General features: G+C 29.6%; 1 protein-coding gene across 1 annotated transcript; it reads left to right on the top strand.

Moving 5' to 3' along the window:
- The first annotated feature begins 1,637 nt into the window (after positions 1 to 1,637).
- On the top strand, positions 1,638 to 24,229 carry LOC129946818 (protein yellow). Its single transcript, XM_056057162.1, has 2 exons — positions 1,638 to 2,061; positions 22,601 to 24,229. The coding sequence occupies exons 1-2, from the start codon at positions 1,806 to 1,808 to the stop codon at positions 23,896 to 23,898; spliced, it is 1,554 nt and encodes a 517-aa protein (XP_055913137.1). The 5' UTR covers positions 1,638 to 1,805; the 3' UTR covers positions 23,899 to 24,229.
- Positions 24,230 to 24,859: the final 630 nt, after the last annotated feature.

Here is a 24,859-nt window from a genome sequence, read left to right as displayed (position 1 = left end):
TAGACCCTATTTTTGATTGGCTCCAAAAACCATTCTAAAGGTGTTATATCACATAATCGCGCTGGCCAATTTCGAGAAATAACACAGCCGATGGAACCTTTCATCTCTTAAGTTGACTTTTTAGTGAACTTAAACAATTTAAATGGCGGAATTATTATTCGGCAAATGTCAAAAGGTGAATTTTTCAAAAGCGACAGATGTCCAAATCTGTTTCAAAATGAAACCTCTTATGGGAAAAACTTATAATTGCGGTAAAACCATGTTTTTTGAATTTTTATAAAAAGTTTTTCCTTGAAAGGCAAACAAATAATTGCATACAAATTATTCAGGGCTGAAGAGAGTTAACAGTGTTAAAGCTACAAAGGTTATGCTAATCTTAGCTCTTTACATTGTAATGTAATGTAATGTAATTATTTTCTGGAATCCAAATGCACAACGCATTTAATTAGCTTACCACCAGGTATTTCCTATTCGGATACCTACTTACTGTTTACAGGTATTTCATAGTTCCGATGTCGATTCGATGTGTTTCTTCTGTATCAAACGGAAATAATTGGCCATTATCCGCGTTGTTATTTTCTCTTTTAATTTTTTTGTAGATGTACATAAATAACTTTCAAGCAGCTCAGTTCATTGATTAACTAAATCTATATGCACTTAAACTATATATATACAAAACATGCTTACAAGCCATCAGGAGTACCCATAGTATATGTAAGTATGTACTTTATCTTATGCTGCTATGTACAATCTATCTTTTGGACAGCTCTTCGTCTGGTGTCTGCACATATGCCTATTTCACCACAAAACTAAATTCAAAACAAAAAAACCTCATCCAAACTAAATCACCATCTAAAACTCGTTTGAAATTCTTAATTAGCATACAATTAATATTATCATAGGCCTCTTGCCGAAGACATCTAAGTCCAAGCGCATAACATATGTTTTCCTTGTTTTATTTTCGGGTAATTGTGGCGCATTTTCTGGATTGGATTCTGATACACTTCTTAGTCAAGAAGAATCAAGCATCAGCTCATCTTGATAGATACCCTCGTATTGACAAGCTGTACAAGACAAAACTTCCATCGCCATTTTTGCTAAGTAAACAAGAGAAAGGTATCTTAAGTTAGCATCTCAGTGTATGCGACTTTTCAAGAGCATCTCACTTATTGATCGACGCTCGACGGATTGAGCTCTTTTTGTATCTTTTTTGTGGTTCTTCCGTGGTCGCGCTCTCTTCCACCGATCTTTCAGATAAAAATAAACTCTTTACTTTACAATACATCTAATTATTTGATTTGTTATGCGGATTGTATCATTTGTTCGTTTGAAGCTCTTGTTTCTTTAAATCGATCAACTGCAAAGACCGCGTCGCGTCGTCAGCGTCACTATGCACCAAACGCTATACCCCTACCACTCTTATACGCCAGGTGATGTTGGCGTTAATTTTGTTGGTGCTGCTGGTTGTTGTTTTCAAAGTTGTTGTTACTGTTCAATTGATTTTTTCGGATACGTATAAACGTAAAGTAATGTGCTACTTGTCGCACTGTATAGGCACACTTTGGCTACGATTCGAAAGAAAAGTTCGATGGTGGTGCGGTTGGGCGCGCGGCGCGTTGGTGGTGGTTTAGTGGGGATCTAATAAAACCCGATGCTAAGTACTTATGGCCAACAGTCACGGCTGGGACATTCGCAGGCTTAGATCCTCCTAATTAATAACAGTGTTTACTTAGGATTCGTTATAGTGTTTTTTTATAACTACCATAATCATAACACATAAAAGAAATATCTTGATAATAACGAAAATGCAACTTAAGTCGGCCAGTTTGCTGGGAACGCTATTAGGCGGTATCCTATTATTGTTGTTCGTGGATTGCGGTTATGCTGCTTATAAACTACAGGAGCGCTACAGTTGGAATCAATTGGACTTTGCTTTTCCCAATCAAAGATTAAAGGAGGAAGCTTTAGCTGTTGGGGATTATATTCCACAAAATGCACTTCCTGTAGGAGTTGAACATTGGGGCAATAAGTTGTTTGTTACTATTCCCAGATGGAGAGATGGTAAGTTAACAAACAAAATAAATAAATTACTGTGATGCATAGACATGTATTAAATGACTTAACGATGTTAGAAGAAATGATAAAGTGTTAAAGATCAATAATACAACATTTTCGAAGTGGTCCTTGTTATGGAATAGTTTAGTTATAATTTTTGCTTCATTTTATAAAATATAAGAGAGTGTTTATTTCTAATTTTCATGTATTTTTTTTCGTTTTATTTTGAATAGTTTTGGAAAATCTTCATATGAGCAAACCATATAAAAACTAATAAAATCTTTAAACGTTTAAATAATTTTTTTGAAGTAATTACAAAAAACAATTTTTTCAAAATATTTGAACTTTTTCATTTGAAATTAAATGAAAGTATTTTGGCTTTTCATGAATGTGTGCGCGGCTTTAACATTTTTTGTTTAATTACTGCGTTTACTATGCTATGTATGCTAAAAACTAATTAAAATAACTGTGCATGCATTATTCCCATACTTTTTCATTTATGTGAATGTTCTAAAAGGATCATTTTAAACTTGTGTAGTTATCTAAAATTTTGTCTTCAAAATAGAATTTATGAACATAAAAATAGATGATGTTTGTTTTCAATGTAATTATATTGTTATAAAAGTTTTTGTGGAAACTCATTTTATGTTGTTTCATATGTGTCATGAAAATTTAGGCATTTCAATTAAATGATAAGTTTGGGAAATGTTCCTAATGAATTGAAACCAAAAATATTTCAAAAGTTCTATATATTGAAAGCCTGTAGTTATCAAATAGGAAACAACAATACATTTAAAGCATTCAATTTTATTCTAGAATAGAGCAATGTACTAAAAGTATTCAAAAATTTGCTTGCATTTCCAAAAAAAGAAAAACAAAAAAAAAACAATTTTTTCTCAAAACAGAGAAAATAATATTTTTCATCTCGAATTTCTAATATAATTAATTTCTAAAAATAATTATACACGATATTTTTGACATCTGATAAATTATTGAAATGCAATTGAAGTATTTTTTTTTACAAAGTTAGTAAAATAGTTTTTCAAACCGAAGATAGTGCCTTCTAATGTTGTTAAATTAAATCTCACATTGAAATAAATTTTAAAAAAATTGAATAAAATTAACAACAAAGTAAAAGCAAAAAAAATACTACTTAATCCCAATAAATCGACAGAAAATATTTTGAACATGAATTTCACAAGTGAATAAGAAATAAAAAGACTTAGCAAAAACTTTAATTGAAACTAAATTATAATGAATCCATCAACTCTAACTCATTTAATTTTTTTTATTTTTTAATAAGCGTAAGTAACCTCAAAAAACATATAATTTTATTAATAAATTATAAGTATTTAAGGCGTCATTAACTTTCCTAAAAAATATACCAAAAATCCCTTTACCTTTTGATCACACTCTAAGTAGGTTTACTCAACTGTGACGGATGGCTCACTAATGCGAGCAAAATTAAAAATGCCTATAATAATCTAAAAAGCAAACCTCATTAATCATGTTTTACTTGTTATGCTATATTTGAAAGCACCTACATTCGTTATAGCAACCTAGAAAAATACATTCACTAAAATAATTTAATAATATTTAGTATAAATATCACATGAATGCCTTAAGGGCTTTAAACCTACAAAGTCAAATTATATTATTGTCTGTAAGTGCGGAACTTCGTGCCAAACTACAAGAATATTTTGTTCAAAGTAAAAGGAACACAATAATTATCATTTTGTTACAATTTGCAATTATCTATATTTGTATAATACCAACAATAAAAAACCTATAAGCCTATGCTTAGAAGGTTAATCTTAAAATTAACCCTACCAAACCTATCAATCATCATTCAAAAGTGGAATTGTAGGCTAACAAAAAAAAATATTTTTGACACCCCAGGCAACAAAAAAAAACAAATATTTTTATATCTGCGTCGTGGTCGGTCGATGGATAAAATGGTACATTTTGTTCCGTGCTTGATATTCAGTACCGGTTACCGGTTTAAATGTAATTTATCACTTGAAAGCATATAAATGGTAGCTAAGCGCCATGTTAACTTCATTCGTCTTGGCTACATATAAAATGTATAACTTTAGGTCAAGTTCAATGCCGATATCAAAAGACTTTTTTAAAGTATAAAACAAAAAAAAGTATAAACCTCACCACTCTCGTGAACGAGGAAAATTGAAAATTGTGTGATTGACAGACACATGACTGAGCATGAGCTTTAACGACTAAATACGCGCTGTTTAGAGATAATCTCTTATTTGTAGGTATTTTATCTCACAGTTTAATTTATAAATCAGTAGCCTGTCAGTTTGAGTGCATTTCAATTTGAATTTGAATTTTAAATTAAAAACGAAACGTTGTTGCACTGTGATTTACATGAAAAAAACAAAAATAATAATACAAAAATGTAATAAAGTTTTTAAGGAGAAAAACAACTCTACAGGAAAATAATTATTCAGTCATTACACATCAAAAACTGTATTCAAATTAATTTTCAGGATTTGCGTAGAAGTTGTGATTTTATCCTGATTTTTAAATTCACGATGACAACACTAAAAGGAAAACTTAGTTTATTAAGGATAAATAATATAAAACAAGTCAAATATTTTAAATCAATTGTCTTCTATAGTAAACTAGATTCACTAAAGCCATGATTTTAAAACTAAAAAGGCAAATTTTAGAGTTATGTAAACAATTTACTTATAAAGACACCTTAAACTTATATATTACTGTCTATTTTTGTTTACTAAAAGCACCGCCTACTCAAAATTATAAGATAGTTTGTCTATTAGATAAAATACAAAGTTTTCATCTAACCTCATATTAAATTTGATGAATAAATAAAGTTCATAATAGGTTTTTAGTATAATTTTGTAAGCAATTTTTCAATTAAAACTAGGCTTAATTTTCCTTAAATTAAGAATTTTAAGTTTTGTTTTTTTTGTTTTAAAAGTAAAATTATACTAACACACCACTTAAGTTAAATTTAAACCTCAAAAGATAAATTTTTGCTATAGAAACAAAAGAGCTGAGCAGCAAACTTTTATTTTGGTCGCTTGAGTTAATAAATTACCACATTTCTTTAATTTTGACTTAAATTGTTAATCCCGATTGCAATTTCGAGTTGACCTCTTTTATGAGTCCTAGTCTAAATAAAATTTATGATCTATAAAATCCTCCTGTGCTTAAAATGAACTCGAACTGGAAGAAGTATTGAGTTAAACGCATTAAGAATTTAAAAAGAGTAGTGTTCGATGCGTAATGGATATTACGTATCTCTTAAAACCTTCCAAACTTTATTATTCATATAACTGGGTAAACGATTTATTCATAACTTATTCCTTATTCCATTTTAGAAACCAATACATGTCATGAGGTAATATTCATTTGGCATTAAAAATATCTTGCGTACCTGTTCATTCCCATCATAACGATAAAACCTTCAATGTTGTATTCATATATTATATTACTCCTATATTGATATTTTATGTGTAAGCTTGTCAGTCAGTGGTCAGTGCCAATGAAGCTTAAGTATTTTATTTTGCAATCCTTCAGAGACCTCTACTACTTGATTTCTCCCATGGCATTCTGCACGCAAAACCTACTCTTAACCTATAATATGAAATTTAATACAACTTTTAAACTGCCAATCTACAAATGAAGTACCTTCTAACTACCATAACTTAGTTCACGTTCATATTCTTTGCGGTAAATTGAAAGAAACCACAAAATAATTTAATTTTTTTTTTGATTTTGCTGAAAGTCAATAAAATACCTAATTATGCAATTGATGATTAATAGTCAAAACGTATTTCAAATCATTTATTTGTTGTTACCAATTCAATAATAATTTTATGGCTACATGAAGTTGCAAACGTTTATATTTTTTTAATTTCTCTGATAACTTGCCAAAGGAAATAAATGCAAATTATTGCCAATTTAAACTATGGCTGGCAATATTATTCTCCTGCGAGACATCTAAAGCATGTATCTTTGATATAAATCTCGTTTATAAAAATAATTATAACCGCGTGGTGAAAAAGCAAAATTGAGGTACGTGAAATGCATTTTGTACGCGAATATTATTGCCCCGCCACACATGTTCGGATCGGCCTGAAGATGTAAACAGAAACCATTTGCATATAGCTCAAACTGGTGCTAACCACAGTGGTTTAACGCTTTGATGTGTAAGCTATCGAAAGTGTTTTTCAGTGTTTCCCACGAATCGGTCTGTAGGCCGGGCGGCAATGAGACCATGACGTGTTTTCTTACACGCTTCCCTGATGATATGCCAATTTTATATGCCCTGTTGCTCCAATACACTGTTAAACTTAATTTTTTGCTGCTCATCGATATTGTACCTGATGAGTTGTTTAGTTGATTAGGTTGGTTTAGCTTCATTATTATACGATATATGATTTAACACTTTTAAATTACCAACGCTCCACCTGCTGATGAGGGAATACGTTTATTAATGAAAAACCGATGAAAAATTGAAAAAATAGACTATTTAACACTTCGATGTGTGATTAGTCAACAACAACTTTTTAATTGGATTAAACATTGTAATTATCATGAAGTAATAATAATTTTGGTTAACTGTTTAATAAACAACATTTTACCTACACATGAGGCTAGATCACGTCAGAATAAGCTTTAGAAGTTGCGCATTTGGAAAAAAAGTGCAGTTCGATATCATATCATTTTACATAATGCGATTTTGAACGCAATAAAAGCTTGATTTCAAACTTATTTTTAATTGAATTTTAATTGGCAGTTTCATAAATCAATACAAAATAATTTTAAGCCTAATGACCTAGATAGATAGCGGTACTATGCGCATGTATAGCCAAGATTATAAATAATAATATGAGTAATGTCTACTGAGGGATTATATTTTATATTAACTTAGATTTATGACGTAATTTAAAATTGTTGGTAGAAACATTTATGATCGGATTTCTTAACTAATCCTTATATCTTTTTAAAGGGGGGATTCTGCATATTAAAGCTGAAGTGAAAAATGTCAGTTAGACAGAAAGAAAACAAAGCTACTTTTTTAAAAAACTTTTCAAAGCTATAAACAAAACTGGTCCCCATTTTAGAATTAAATTCGGGAAACAAGCTCGAGGTTTAGTTAGTGAAAATGTTGATTTAAGTCATAGAATTTTAAATTCTAAAAAAAAGACCTACATACTGAATAACATTGCCGTTAAAATATTTTTTTATTACAAAGAGGTTTGTCAATTTTTATAATGAAGTATGGTATAATATAATAATGGTAGTTTGCTAAGGAAGCTATAACATAGATTTGCACTTCGATGATATATAACTCAATTACTCGCGACGATGGCTTCGAAACTTTTAAGTTGGTTATTGCGCATTAAAATAATGCTTCGTTGTTTTTGACTCGTTTTGCAAAAATGAACACATATCATTATCTATGAATGGCAATTTGGAACAGAATCAATGCAAGGTGAATGAGCGCTGAGTTGATTTGTATTTCAAAATTCTTCAAAGTAAGTACCCCTAAGGGTAAAATTCTTATTCCCTTGATTAATGCAGATAAAATAATTTTGAGACTTATCTATGGTTTTAGTTTCATGACACTGAAATAAATATTCTTACATTTATACATTATCAAAAACATCAATAACGCAATAAGTTAAACAATGCATAAAAGCTTTTAATTTAAAAAAGTTTCCTAGAATTAAAAATGCTTAATTTCTAAATTTGTAAAAGTTTCCTATAAACAAAATGAAAAATATGTGTTTGCTATTAATACTAAGTCATAAATACATTTGTATAAATTAACTAAAAAAACAAAATCAAACAATTTAACATGTGGGAAAATCAATGCAAAATTAATGCCTTTGAATAAGTTTGCTTTCAGAAAAATGAGAACAAATTCTATTTTTAACTTTACCTTAATTTATACCTTTCAAAAAAATGTCAAGCAAATACTTAAAGAATTTATATTTTAAATATATATAAAAAAATAAACAAAAAAATTGTTTTTTTAAGTTTTAAATTGCCATATTAATCAAAAGGTGTTAGTAATGGGTTTCAGCTAAATGATTCATAATAGACATTATTTTTGAAAGAACCTACCTCAAGAAAGAAACAAGTCTCATAAGAAGAAAAAAGAACTCCGCTATGACACCTAATTTTATAGGCACTTAACAAGCTATTATTGAATTATATTAAATATGTATGTATGTTATCTTTGAATACTGATTTCTGTTAGGAAACACCGTTTTTATATCACTAAAATTGCGTCACTGATTTGAATAAAAATATAAGATTTATGAAAATTGTTTTTGTTTTTGTTTTTAAAATGTTTGAGCAATAAGTGTTGGGCATTGATTTCGTTTAAAATTTCTACAGAATATTTTGTTTGTTATTTATTTCTTATTTTGCGCATACTTATTAACCATATCATCGTTAAGATAAAAAATTATCGTATGTAACTTTTAAGAAAAAACTTTTATTTTAAATAATGTTTCATTATAATGGAGACGTTAAATGTTGCAGCACCTTATTTTTCACATAAAATGTTCCTAAACCAATTTATACATTTACGGATGTACGTTTTCGACTTGGAAGGTTTAGATTGTGCAGCATTTACGTAGACTTTTGTGGGTTAAATGAAGAGATCTCCGTGGATAAATGCGACATAACACGCTGAGTGAAAACTTCTAAAACACCATTTAAAACTGTTGACCAAAATTTCGAAAATCAACGAAAAATCCCAAAACTTAAGTTTTCGTCAGCACTACTCGCTAGAGCAGCTGAATTTGCCAAAATTGAAGAACTAATGTAGGCTGAAAAAGGTTTTAAGACGATTCAAAATTGTTTTTGTTTTGTGACGGAAAAATGTTAAGCATTATTCGTTGTTGAAGTTTGTACTGTTCCCATTTTAGAAATGGCTATTTTCACTTGTCAAATGTCAGAATGTGACAACTGCCATGATATCGGTTTGTTCAAAATAAGACCTCTTTTTAAATGTCCCATTTATAAAAGGAATAATCATATGACCTAACATTTTTAATGATCCTTAGAGTGATATTGAACATAAGGAAAATCTAAACCTATCTAAAATTTTGGCCTAAAAACACGAACATGTACGAATATAATAGTCGACGTTTTATAAACTAAACCATGCCAACTATGTTGAGTTCTTGCTCCGAACTATCTAAGACTTCAATCAAAACTCCAAGATAATAACTAAACACGGCACGCCAGCAGCATTGCACTTAATTTACACTATAAACCAGGTCAATCGCTTAAATAAGTGGCATTTATAAAACAACTTGTCAAATAGATACGAGTACATTTATTGTAATTTGATTTTATAATAATTCTGGGTTGGAAAATCCTTGAAAAACTTACAAATCCGGTTTGGAAAAAACAGTAAAACTTTTGCAAGCAATGGTATAAATTGTATATAAAACCCACATGTTGTAAAATGTAAAAAGGCTTGACCAAGTTGTAAATTATCTTAATGTTAATTATGCATTTATTATTTCATGCAAATGGACGTTTTATTTATGCTTTTTGATAGAAATATTGAAATCCGAGCATTTTAATTGCTTTTCGATTTTTCTTTGTCTAAGTCATAAATCGATTTTAAAAATACAATTTTCCTCCAAAAAAAATGTATTAGTAAAAAAATATCTATTTTTTACCCAAAGTTTATTGTTAGTGTTGTTATGGTTTTGACATAATATTATTTAGTTTTGATCTTAAGAAAGTGAAAAATTCGTTAATTTAAATCAAGGCCTCAAGAGCTACTTTCCTGATTTTATTTAAATGAACTCTATGGTTTTATTCTTAAATTTCCTGAAAATACCCTGAAGCCTTGGACGTTATTCCAAAATTTGTTCAAGAGTGATTATGTTACAATACTTTCAAATCAGCATGAATATTTTGCTGGAGTCTTGACAGCTCTTTGCTTTCATAACTTACTTCTAAATTCATATTTTAAATGAACATGTGATTATTTGTGAAAATTATAAAACAACATTTTTTGTCATATAACATACAAATGTCTAGAGAAAGCATGGGTCAAAATAGATAAAGTAGACAAAACTCAATTTAATATTTTCAATCGAAATTCATATGTAAATATAATGCAAAAAACTACTTAAGTTAAACGAATTTATGACTTTTTTATCTTCTCCATCACCATTAAAAATAAGATTGATTAAAACCAAAAATAGACCACATATAAAAATATATTTAAATTTAATCAAAATCAAAATTTCAGCAGAGATCAAAATAATAAAAATAAAATCAAAAACAAAAACACAAAAACGATAAGGTATTCATTTATTCTCCTTTATTATGATAACGTGTGTTTTTAATTGATATAATAAAAATGTTAAAAAACAAAAAGTTGCATTACCATAACTGATATATATAATTTAATTTCTTATGTGAATAAAATATTACTTGACCAAGACTTGTAAGTTCCAAAATTAAGTACAATAAAAGCTTACAAAGTATAGACGCGTTTAATTAAGATTATTCGATAAATTTACTTTAGTTATTGTTGCTGCTATTATTGATGTGTTCTGTCAAATGAACTTACAGTTATTGATCGTATATGTACATACATACCTACATAATTATTATTGTGTCTGATGAAAGAATTTATTTTAATTACAATTACTATTTCATTAAAATTCCAGTTCAATGTTTTGATATCTTAATTCAATAAATCAATTGGCAAGAAACGACAACTTTATTTGACATGGAAATAATCAAAATCAAAATCAAGCTGTTAAATTTTTTTTAAGCAACAATTGCTACAGATTTGTCACTGGCTTGTTATCAAATTTTAATAGCAGCAACTAATTGCTCTAGACGTGAATGAAGTGGCACACTTAGTTAGGTACGTTGGGTACATATTACAAACACCTGGTCGAGTAGAACTGACAGAGCACATAGTGCATGACATGGTATCTAAAAAAATAACTCAACGCCATCTACACGCAGCACAGTGGAACAATCAAAATCAAGGTTTTGTTAATTAAAATAAAATTTAAGAATCAAACTTCATTGTTCATTAATACATATTAGGTATTTTTAATAACATCTGCTAACAAAATAATGACTATCCCTTAATTAACTCATAATTATCAATTAAATTTAAAATTAAAAAATTAATGTAAGGCAAATAAATTAGCTGTTAGACTTTTATGTTTAGTATTATTAAATGAATGAACTTTTAGTTACAGTTTAATTTTATTAACAAAAAAAAACATAATAAATACTGAAATAGGTTTGATTTGTCAAGTGTATAATTCTGACATTATTTAATGGGTGTTTTTGAGTCAATAGGTTTTTTTTTAAATATACAAAAAGGATATTCCAAAAGTTAAGTAGTTGTTTTATTTACAAGAACAATTGCAAAATTTAGATGAACTTAAATTTCTTACAAACAAATATTTTCATTAAAATTCATACTTTGATACTGTAAAGGAATATGTTTCTGACATCTATTAATATTGCTAGAAACATATAATTGACAGCTTTTGGCAAACAATTAAAAATTACACAACTTCAGAAAAATTAACGAAATAATTTTTTAAAACGTACTAAAATTTAATAATATAACTATTCATATAATTTTTCCAGTATTAGCTTCAAAAAATACTAAAACAACTTTATAAAATTTTGTTTCGACTTAAATATCTTGAGAAAACAATTATATTGACATGGAGTGAATTTGTTTTAAGAAGTTCGACATAAAACAATGTAAGCTTTATTTATTGTTGGCAGAGTTTTCTTAGTTCTTCAAGTGACATTTTGGCTTATTATCAGGTGCTAGTTTTTAAGGGTAGCAATATCAGCTAACCTGTTTTTTTAATTTAATTTGCAAATGGTTATAAACAAAAATAGATCCACTTTTTTAATTTTGTTAATCCCACTGTTTAAGTGTTAAGACTAAAAGAGCTAAAGACTATATTATTAGATGGTAGGAACATATATTGATTGTAGTAAATGTCTGTTAATGTCTAGAAAACATTTATTTAACTCAAGTGTTCATTTTATTACAAATTAACTTCAACAGCATAAGAACAGTGCCGATAAATTATTTTACGAAAAAATAGTGGTGCAATCAAATAGAAACAATCAAATAGAATAATTATTATTTATTTCTTTTTAACAGGTAGCGAAACAAAATGCTTGAGTAAGAAAAATAATTTAAATTAAAAAAAATTAGGAGAAATCTAAATTTTACGAAGCATCAATTTTAGTAAATATTTCTTTCTTAGAAATTAAATCTTTTAAAAGTGTGAAAAAGGCACAACCATTTCAAAAAAGAATTAGTATTTCAAAAATGAACGAAATATTTTTATCAAACTTTGCACAAAAACCAATTGAAAATGAGCCATTAACTATTAAAATAAGAATTTTTTCTTTATTGTTATAACGAAATAGAGGGTGATTTTTTAAAACTTAGGGAAAGTTTTAGTACAAACACATACAATTCAAAATAAAATCGTGAAATCTTTATTTCAATCGATAGTACGGTCCATATAATTTAATTTTTGAAAATTATTTCATGCAAATGTTTCCATCCGCTATGTCCAATTTTGGCAAACTCTTTCCAACGTTTCGACCAGTATCTCACGAATGAATGCTTCAATGTTGGCTGCCAATGCGTCAATTGAAGCGAAATTGCCTGTATATGTATGGGCTTTAACATATCCTCACAAAAAAATATTCTGAAGGCATTGAATCGCACGATCTAGGCGACCAATTAACCGGTCCCGAAGTGAAATAAAATGCTCACCGAACTCGCCTCTCAAAAAGTCCATTGTTGCGCGTGCTGTGTGGCATTTGGCCCCGTCTTAGTGAAGCCACATGCCATGGAAGTCAAGCTCTTGCATTTTGGGTAAAACAAAGTTGGATATCATCTCACGGTAGCGCTTATCATTCACAGTCACGTTACGATTCGTATCATCATTGAAAAAGTACGGTCCAATGATGCCTCCAGCTTATAAACCGTTCCAAACTGTGAGTTTTCCTAGATGCATTGGTAGCTCTTGCAATGTTTCTGGTGGATATTCACTCCAAAATCGACAATTCTGATTATTTTCATTCCCATTGAGCGTGCTTTGAACTCTCTTAACAGAGCACGCAATTTGATGCTTTCTCAAAATTGCCGTTCGGTGTCGGCTTAAAAATGTAGGACTCCTCCATCTCTGACAAGAGAACTGTGCAGGAATGGTTGAGAGTTTTAAATTATTAGGACCTAGTTCTCAGCGGACTGTTGCGCTATCTAATTTATTTATTTATTTACACCGAAATATATACATAAGTAAGTAAGCATTGCGGTTTTGAAAATCACCAACATTTTTGAAAATGCAACCTTCCTGATGAAATGAGTATTTTTCCACTGAAATGAGTTTTAGAGGCAAATATTTAATAGAAAAACTCAGATAGATAAAAGCATTTTGAAAAGACAGTAGATAAGATGTTTGAATAATATTTTTAATTGGTTCTATCAGAAACTGTCATTTATTTTCAAAAAATCAATGCACTTAATTAAAAAAAGCCAAACGAACTGACCTACGTTAGCGACATTTTTGTCAACCACTTATCATTGTTCTATAATGTTCAACTTAATCAAGTTCTAATTTTTCCTCTAGACTGCGTGACTTGTCGTGGTTAAAATCTAATTTATGGAAAAAGAAAAAAATTATTAGTTTTTCTTGAAAATTAAATGATTTATAGAGTTGATGAGACGACAGAATGTTATGTGTTACGCAATTTAGATCAAATTAAAACCACTAATAGATTTTTATAAATAAAAATACTTGTCTTATATAAATTAAGAAAATCTTGTACTCAGGTATTTCAAATATTTTTTTTAACATCTTGATCAACTTTTATACAGAAAAAAACTATTTACAATCATAATTATTTAAAATCAATAATACAGGTTTTTGTTTTGATCTGATTATTAGTTGCGAGTATAAAGTATATGCCTTTTCTGTCACAAGACCACGCGTGTAGACCACGTGATAAATGAAAAATTCATAATTTGTCTTATAGCTATACATACATATATAATCTAAGCTATGATGTGGTTTGAATATGTATCTTAAGGCTGTACTTTAAATATCACCTTAAGCTGATTTACGAGTGGTAATCTGCAAAATGTCTATAAGAAATGTTTTTTTCAAGGAAAAATCTAGTTTTCAAATTGGGTGGAGAGACACCTCTGTGAATTGAATATCTGGGTCATAACAACATTTGTATAAAGACTAGGTACCGGAAAATTTTTAATCTTGTGTCTAGTGTAGTGTTATGCAATAGTCACTAGGTTTAATGTTTCCAATCAGGATAGTTACTCTGCTATTGACCACACCGCTGCTGGACGACAACGAACGACGCGACGATGGATATGCAGAATATACTTTTTCTCTATAAACCATGTATAATTTATTCAAACCGAATGTATTGAAGTGGGTTTGTTTTGTTTATTTTATAATTTTAACTCGAGTTAAACATAGTTAAAGTGGAGACTGCATGATATGTTGCCCATAATTGTAAGTAATGTTAGCTAGAGCTTGGCTTGGTAAAGTTTAGAAAGGATTCCATACGCAACCAAAAGTGTGTTTATCGCATATGAAAAGGTTTCATCCTTATATAAGAGATGCGGCATGAGATACAACTTCAAAGCCTATAATCCGTACACTTAAATGTGGACCATTAACTAGTTTCAAAATCTCGATATGTCACGATGATTATATAAAAATATTAATCTTATAAAAGTCATGTGGGTAAATTATAGAAAAGTTGTGCAAGCTAAGCTACTTAATTGAATGTGAGTGGGTGAAGCGAATACAGACTGCTATGTTCGGTATTACTATCATTTCACGTACTGATTAATTAGTCTAAGTGATTTCATCGAAACCAGCATGAGGATTTTATAGATTTACGAAAGATACCTTGGATAAGACGCATAGGCAGTACTATTTTGAAAATAATTTGGTCACGCATGGTGGCGAATTAATGGAAAAAGATTAAACAAATTTTTTTACATTAATTCGGTTGATGCAACTTCAGTTGATTTAAGATTTTAGAATGCAAAAATTTGTAAGTGTATTATGTTTACTTTAAGATTGCCTATGAACGAATTCATAGTTCTTCTTTAGCTAAAATTAGTCACTCAGTTTTTAAATAGTCATCAAAATATTAGGGCACTGATTTTAATGTCACTCAATCGATAACTACTACTTTTGAAATGGCCAAGTTGAAGTTGGTTCTTTAACTGTTTAGAATCTTAAGAACTTTCTTAGACTTCAAAATATCAAAACAAATAATTTATTTTACGATTTTTAATTTTGCTTTCTTTCACTTTTGAAGAAAAATAAAACTTTATTTTTGGAAATTATGATTTTATACAATCTCTTTTGTTTGCACATTTTAACAGTTGTATCCTATGCTTTACCATTACTGTGGGACACCCTTTATATTATAATGTAAGAATATTTATTAAATATTGATATCTAAAGTGTTTGAGAACAAGATTATTAAGCTTTATATTGAAACAACTAGAATATTTTAAACTGTAAGACTTTTGAAAGAAGGCAAAAAACTACGTGTTTTTAAATTTATAACATTTGGTCTTAATTTATTTGGTTTATATATTAAATATTTGGTTCTTACACATTTAAATAATATGTTTCCTCTATACAAAAAAAAATGTCTACTATCTCAACAAAAGGGTGATTGAATTTGAAAGGCCGATGATGATTTTGAATAAAACCCAAATTATTTAGGAATTTATTGTCATTTTATTTGTTATGATAATCCAATATGGTTTAATTACGTAGTGAACAAAATATTTTCCAAATGGCTGCCGCGACCTCAGTGTCAAGTTTCGATGACACTGAAGCTTAATTGAATTGTTGCCGGCTTATTGAAGTAAACCTCTTTTTCAAACAACTCCAACAAAAATTGACCAATGGTTTCAAATCACATGATCTTGGCAACGAATTTACATCGTCCCAACATAAAATAACACGGCCATTGAATTTGTTGCTCAAAAGATCATTTATTTCTATAGCTGTGTGAAAAGTTGTACCATCCTATTGAAACCACAAGGTGGATAAAAAGATCGTTATCATCTCACGAAAGCAAGTACTATTCACAGTAATTGCCTGACCTGTTGGGCACGACGACGACGAGTTAAAGTGGACTGCTCTTCAGCTACACTATTGCAAATAGTAGCAACATTTTCTAAAGTTAGATCTGTAGGACTAAGCACTATTATTTTCACATCTCCTACAGACCAGGTTTGCTTAAATTTCTGCATGAATTTTCCGATTGTATGTTTGATAGGTATCTTTTCATGGTTCAAATTGAAATAATCTGAAGTTGGGAAATTTTAAATAAAATGCAGAAAAAGAACTTGAAGTTTAGAAGTGATTCACATTCAATATCGGCCCTTAAAATGTATCCACCCTTTATAATCCGAAATTGCATCAAATGCACTTTGAAAATTGAGAGTTAAAATATTATATTTGTTTTGATTTTTTAAAAAGTGCTTTTTTACTTTGAATGGCGCAACAGTTCGTTAGGAACCAGGGCCTAGTGACTTACAACTTTCAACCATTCCTGTGCTTTAGCATTTTATTCAGTTAAAACTTTATTTTCTGTTATTATTTATCAAAAACATTGTATTAAATATTTATTAGATGGAAACAGAGGTTAAAGAATTTTAAAATGAGATTATTTTGTCTATTGCTGAACTTTTATTACTAGATGTCAAATTAAAAGTCGATAATTCGTACATAATTATAACTTTAAATTTCGATTGGGATGCTGGGATGTTTCCAGACTTACGCACCTCGAAACTTCTGTTTTTGACGATTGTCGTTAAATAAAGTTAAGAAAGTCTTGCAGGTATTTAAACTTTTACTATATTAATAACACCATTTACTGAAAGCATAAGAAATATAGTCTACACCTAATGGAAACGTATAAAGTTATAAAAAATAGTAAACTATATTGGTTTGCCAAAGTCTTAGAAGTCATAACTTTAAAAATGATCTCAGACTTTATTTTTGTAAGTAGTTTTCTTGAACGTGCAAAAACATATATCTGACAAGACTTTCATAGAATTCGTTGTATATTTTTTTGTTTAAATAGAAAACCAATCCTTTTCATCACCAAATTTAGACTTTCCCAAGGTATCCATTCCAATTAACCAGTTACGCTTAAACCTTAAAAAAAAAAACACTTTTTGTGCAACTTACATTGTTTGTTAGTATTACAAAAAACTTTTTGTTCAGCATGAAGAAAATCTTTTGCGAAACCAAAACATTCTCACAATCCACCTGTTGTTGATTTTAAGAAGACCCAATGATCTACGATGAAGAAATTGTTTACAACTCAGACATTTACAAGAATTTATATATTTTTAATTATTATGTAATTCATTAATTGAAAAAAAAAACAAGCTATAGCTACTTGCTAGTCCAATCAGGCACCAAAATCAAGCCATATGTAATTATTTATTTATTAACAGATCGTACACATGTCAATCAAGATAGCTTCATATATAATTTGATTTGATTTAATAGTACGTTATAGCGTATAATAATACGTTAGTGAAACACTCTATTGAAAATAATTAAACCAAACAAAAACACAACTTGAGTTCTCTTAAACGTATTGAACTTTTAACATTATCAAACTGGAACATATCCAATAGAACAATACATCAACTCAAAGGCTCCTCTAACCAAGGGGCCCCTTCATTGCACTTTAATGACATCTTACCAGTTTTTATCAGGAAGAGAAGTTGATTTAAATAATAGTGAAAAATGTAAAAGTCCTATTCACCACAATATGAAGCCTCAGGTACTTTAAAAACAACCTCTTAAATCAATTGAAATGTACACCACCTGAGTTTTAAAGGCCTTTAAAAGGCCCCCAAACCATTACTGTTGTAATTTTTACCAACTAAACTTCTTTTGGAGAATGACAGTAATTTATCAACGAAGGAGGCTTTTCTTCAATTTCATTCCAAATCCCAACTAACTTCAATTAACAGCTGTCTTGATTGCTATAGCTAACTTGGCTATATGATAGAGTCGCAATCTTCAAAACAAACAATGTGTGTGCTATGATGTTGTGCTGTTGACTGGAACTCAAACGTTGGTGAGTTAATTGGTTGTTAGCAAAGCCATTGCAACAAGTTATCTTTCCGGTAAATGTGATTTCTTTTGATAGAAAATGCCAGATAATGTGATTTTAAGACGGGTATTTATTTCCAACTTAATATAACAAGAAAGAATAACCAGTTGCCCGCTTGGGAATCAAGGAAAAACATCAAGAAATAAAGTTTCTGAAAAAAAAGGAATAACAAAATAATCGAATAAGATAAAATCGAAAGTGGTGTTGATACCAAGAAATACGTACGCATGTATTTATGAATGTTGAACATCATCATTATCATTTAAATTCTCATTTATTGATGTTGAAGTAGCTATTCAATGCGAATTTTTAATAAATTTTATTATTATTCAACAACTAACTGTAAAATTCATGAATGCCACTTTATAGGTGGTGTCAATATTATGTGAATTTTATATGGTATTGATTGATATTTTATATGGATTGATGTTGTTTTATTTTAACTTTATTTATGAGGTTTAAAATTGGCAAAGCAGGTACATAGGCGTTTTTTTTTTAATTATGTTTTGATGGACACATAGTTATTTGATGAATGATGTATTTGGGAAAAACTAGTGCAAGCTGTAAGCGTGATGATGGTCAGGAGTATTTTTTGTGTTTTGGTTAAGTTTAGGTGTATCATAAGACTCTTTTTTGGATTTGACGGATGTCTATATAAAAAATTGACATTCTTTATAACAAGTTCATGATAAAAATCCAAAACAAACAGTGTATTTATATATTTTTTCAACTAACATTTTTTTTAAGTTGTCTATAATTGGAAATTTTAATTTTCCTTCTATGTGTAACTTCCATGGTCTTTCCTTTCTTTCTATACTATTTAGCTTTTATTTTGAACTCCACAACTTTGCCCATACTAGGTACATGTTATACAGTGTATGTAGAGGGTTTGTTTGTATTTCTCTGTACCTAGACCTAGACCTTTAAAGTTGAAATTTTTAGCTCCAAAGAAACGATTTCTGTGAGGGCTCCTATTTCTGTTAATGAAATTATGAAGGCTATTGAATAATGATACGTTTTAGTAATAAGATTTTTTTTGGCATGCTTTTATTTTTTTTTTTTCAATTACAAAATTTGAAATTCAGTTTGAAACCTTGCGTGATAGGATTCTTACTTATTATGATTTTTTAAGTGTAATAATATTTAGAAAGTATAGTACCCGTGGAATGATGGTTAGTGCGTTGGACTGACTTTAAATTTACTTTAAATATTTTAAACTTCCCATAACAAGTAATTATAATGGGTCCGATTTGTCGAATTGAAAATGCTGACATTTTTCGACGTTTCAAGATCCCTATAGACTCGAAATGAAAAATTCTTAGAAAGATTCGTACGTCCGCAAGTCCGTGCGTTCGTGATGTTTTTTCGTCGTCCAAAGCTTTATGTTGTAAATAGTTGTAAAGTGATACAAAACCAGTATAATTTTTGAAAAAATCATTTAAGAAAATTTAACAAAAGTTTGTAAAAACTGACTTTAGACGCAAATATCTTTTACAAAATTTGAGATAAAGGCTTCTAACTGATTTTATCTTATAAGACATACATAAGGAGATACATTTTTACAAAAAATAAAAACCTAAACAAAAAAAAATTAATAAAAGTTGGTAAAAATTGATTTCGACTCAAATATCTATTGAAAACTTTGAGATATTGGCTTTAAACTACTTTCATCTTTTGAAAAATATTGTTGTCAACATTCAGTAAAAATTTGACAAAAATCTAATTGACAGTTTTTATACAAGAGATGAAAACCTAAACAAAAAAACAATACTAAAACTTGGTAAAAATTTACTTTCGACTGAAATAGCTTTTCAAACATTAATAATCCTTCAAACTATTTTTATTTCACAGAAAATATTGTTTTCGATATTAAGTAGTTTTTTTTATTAGGAATCCAACAGTCCTTTTTTCATAAATAAAAAAACAAAATCTACAAAAAATGGTACGCAAATTTGAAAAATATTGTTGGTAATTTTAAATTTTTTGAGAATAATTAAACTGACAATTTTTTTAACCCAAAATGACAAACTAAAAACTTTTAAGCTGAAACATTTTTTTAAAACTAAACTGAATACAAAAATTGGCTTTACATACAAAACGATTTCATTTAACAAAATATATACCTGAGACTTCTAAGTATTAAACTTTACGTAAACAATTTGAAATTTCCTTCAAATTTTTTTTCTAAGCCAATCTAAACTAAAGATATTTTAATTATAAGGAACAAAATTCCCAAGACTTTAACATTTTTAAGCATAAGTTTCTGAAAAGTTTTTTACAATAACAAGTTTTATACGAAGATTTTGAAAAAAATATATATTAAAAATACGTCGTCACTGAATATCGCAAACTTTGGTCTTGTGCATTAAAGAAGTTAAACAATTCCTTTTGAACTATAATCAAAGCTTTATCTAGTATAATTTGAACTAAAAAACTCTATAGGTTTTACTTTATAAAATAAAATTGGGATCATTTTTTTCGGTCAGGTTCTTGGCGATTGATTGACCTTTTAGTTTAGCCATATTTTTCCAATCAGAAAATTAACAGAAATAAAACTAAATAGTTGCTTAAGTTTGCAGACATTTTTATTCATACTCAAATATAAGATTAAATAAAAATTCACAAGTTTTGAGAAAGCTAGTTTGAAATTTGTTTTGTTTGATGGGAAATAATCTTTTATAGCTAGGACTTTAAATATAGCTGTAACTTTAAAATGCTAATTTGAATTCTTTCTTTATTTAAATGCAAATTTAGAGTTATCCTTAAATAATGTATTTTTTTCGAGGGCTGTTATATTATGAATTTGATAAACCCTCGAAAAATTAAACTAATTTGAAATAATTCTTTAAACTTACGCCAAACTTAGTTTCGAAATTAAATAGTAAATTCCTTGCAGAACCAGGGAGGGTTGTCAAATATATTGATTTCATGTGAAAGTCGCATTTTAAATTGTTGTAAGGTTTTTCCTCAAATAACAAAGACATGGATAAAATGAGTCTATTATCTGACTCATAATATCCATGCCAAAAATTCAAAAAAAATATCTGAGAATAGAAACAATTAAGCTTAGAAAATAAATTTTCCCGTTTTTTTTGTAACCTGACAATTCTGAACTTGACACGTGCGTGTAATAACAGTTGATACCTTTAATTCACAAATGAGCCTTCAAATTGTATGACCTTTTTTATAATCCAAGCCATTTAAAATACACAAAAAAAATACATTCTTCAACTTTCCCTTTTAACCCAACAAATGCCCTACTTTACTTTCATATGCAAATTTCCTTTTTTGACCATGATTTTGGTCTTTTAAAAGCCTTGTAATGTTTTGTTTATAGAAAAACAATATTTCAAGCATTGCTATTGGTTATTTTACCTTATTTCGTTTATGTTTTTACTTTTTTGCTAACCCAAACGTTAATTGCTTTTTGTTGCATATTAAATTTTTATTAACTGTTAACGAACGAAATAAAACTAATTTTGACGCTGGAATCCTATAAATAAGTCTCCATCGGTCTATATCCATTAAAAAACGAATATCCAAATGTTGGCAGCAAGATACAAAAAACCAGCTTAGCTATAAAATATCTTAACTGCTATAATATATATTTATTTATTTTTATCGCAAAATAAAATGTTTTACGTTACTCTAAAAATTGCACAAATCTATGCTTAATATGCAAATGGAATCCAAATAAAAACTTTGAATATCCAATTAATGTGTCCACGTAAGTTTATGTCTTTTTTATAGCAAACTGTTAACAAGGTATTTATAGGAAAAGCTATGTACATATAATTTTTGCGTAACTAATTAGCTGTCATTACATCGGATCGTTTATGAAGAACTCCAATTTTGATTGAAACTATTTATTGAAGAATGAAGAAATATTATGGCACTTTTTAGCTCATCATATTAAAACTAGTTTTCTAATAACGTCCTAACAATACTTTAAACTTGGTCTGAGAAAAGAAAAATTTGAATTGATTTCTATTCAAAAATGTGGACTACGTGAGTAGTTAACTTACATCTCACTAATATTGCCAGGAGTCATAAATAAAACTTTATTTGCGAGGCCAGGCCTACAAAGCTTACATATGACAGATGACAGATGAATGCAGTAATTGATAACTTCTCTTAAAATTAAATAGCGTGCGGTTTTTTTTTAAACCACATAAATTGAAATTGATTTAAATAACTTGACACCATATAAAGATCGTTAAGTCATAACTACACAGACAAAAAAATTAAATCAACTTCAAAGATACCAACCATTTAGACATTTTTATTTTAAATGACATTTTTTTCTTTATAGGCATTCCAGCAACACTAACATACATTAACATGGACCATAGTGTGACGGGATCACCAGAACTGATTCCATATCCAGATTGGAGAAGCAACACAGCAGGTGATTGCGCCAACAGCTTGACCACCGTTTATCGTATCAAAGTCGATGAGTGCGGACGCTTATGGGTGCTAGACACTGGAACTTTAGGAATTGGCAACACAACAACTAATCCCTGCCCATATGCGGTTAATATATACGACTTGGCGACAAACACACGCATCCGTCGCTATGAATTGCGTCCCGAAGATACCAATGCCAATACTTTCATTGCAAGCATAGCCGTGGATGTGGGAAAGAACTGTGATGATGCGTTTGCTTACTTCTCCGATGAGTTGGGTTATGGTCTGGTGGTGTATTCTTGGGAGCAGAACAAATCGTGGAGATTCTCATCGCACAGCTACTTCTTCCCAGATCCCCTCCGAGGAGATTACAACATTGCCGGTCTGAACTTCCAATGGGGAGAAGAGGGAATCTTTGGAATGGCTTTGTCTCCGATTCGGTCAGATGGCTTCCGAACAATGTACTTCAGTCCTTTGGCAAGTCATAGAGAATTCGCGGTATCTACTCGCATTCTGCGCGACGAAAGTCGAGTTGAGGACAGCTACCATGACTTTGTGCCCCTAGATGAGCGTGGTCCCAACAGTCACACCACGTCACGAGTCATGAGCGACGATGGTGTTATGTTATTCAATTTGATTGACCAGAATGCTGTGGGATGCTGGCATTCCTCGATGCCTTATTCACCACAGTTCCATGGCATCGTGGATCGTGATGATGTGGGCCTCGTATTCCCTGCTGACGTCAAGATTGACGAGAACAAAAACGTATGGGTGCTCTCCGATAGAATGCCTGTTTTCCTGCTCTCCGATCTTGACTATAATGACGTGAATTTCCGAATCTATTCAGCTCCATTCCAAAGTCTGATCGAAGGCACTATTTGTGATTTGAGAAGCAATGCCTATGGCCCATCGAACAGTGTTTCTGTCAAACAGGCCCTAGGTCCATACGGAACTAAGAACATCGGTTTACCTAGACCAAGTATTCAGCAAAGACCGCTCTTACAACCTTCCAAGGGCTATTTGCCACCCATTTTGGGGCCAGCTAACTCGAGGGCCCTTACAACTCAAAGGATTCCATTAGCCAAGGCTTTCGTGTATAATCAGCATAATGGAATAAGTTACGAGACTGGCGGTCCCCAAACATTCCCAGGCATTGGTCTGGGAGATTACCCAACCCCACGAAGCTCGTGGTGGAGTCAGTAAATTAAAACCCCTCAAATAAAAAATTTCATTGCTCCGTGGCTAAAAGAAAGCTGTGATCTCTGCAGCTTGGCATAAAAGTTGTTTTGTTTAAATTGAATTCAATTTCAGGTTTTTTAATTTGTCATCAAAAATCCGAAGTGTTTACGAGATAAACAGAATTTTGAAAAAATATAACTCTCATATAATATTATACAGGTTTATAGTAAAGTATGAATGTGTAAACTCATTATTTATATATTATATATAAAAAAATAATTCGTTGTAAATATTTTATTTAATTTAGTCATGATGTTTCCCCAAAAAGTTCAGATTTGTTTTTATTTTTTATTATTTTTGTGAATATGTATCTATTATTTAAATAAAAGAAAATTTTAATAAAGAATTTTATTTGTACAAAAATTTAAAAAATTTTTTTAATAATTGTTTTGTTTTGAACGAAACAAAAAGTGAACAAAATTCAATTTTTGAAATTAATTTATTACAGTAGTAAATAGTTTGTTTTCTAAAATCAAAAATATACGACATTTTTTTGTGTAAATAAGAAAAATTAATCAATCGAGTACAGTTTTCGAGTCAATAATATCGTCTTCACTAGTAGAAGGCATTCCATCATTAACGGTCACAATATAATACACTCAAAAAAATGTCCTGGTAGGCAAAATCTGGTAGAAAATACCAGCCAAAAAACTGGTACAATAGTCCAGATTTCGTGGTAAATTACTCCAGATTTCATGGTAAAAATCAAAAAACCAGAAATCTGGTAGAATCTAACAAGTACCAGGAGACATTTTTTTTAACTAGATTTCCTGGTAGAAAAAAACCAGGAAAAAATGTGGTAAAATACTCCAGATTTCGTGGTAAATAGCTCCAGATTTCCTGGTAAAAAGAAATCTGGTTTTATTTACCAGAAATCTGGTTTCCTGGTAAAATTTTTGACAGAAAATTTTCTGGTAAATACTAC

The sequence above is a fragment of the Eupeodes corollae genome, chromosome 2, assembly GCF_945859685.1.
Source record: "Eupeodes corollae chromosome 2, idEupCoro1.1, whole genome shotgun sequence".
Lineage (NCBI taxonomy): Eukaryota > Metazoa > Arthropoda > Insecta > Diptera > Syrphidae > Eupeodes > Eupeodes corollae.
The sequence above is the reverse complement of the archived record's forward strand: the minus strand, read 5'-3'. Positions and strand labels throughout refer to the sequence as shown.

Bases quoted from the DNA above. Each gene is read 5' to 3' on its own strand.
- LOC129946818 (XM_056057162.1), top strand. From the start codon at position 1,806: ATGCAACTTAAGTCGGCCAGTTTGCTGGGAACGCTATTAGGCGGTATC. The intron at 2,062-22,600 runs GTAAGTTAACAA...TTTTCTTTATAG, and splicing joins TATTCCCAGATGGAGAGATG to GCATTCCAGCAACACTAACA.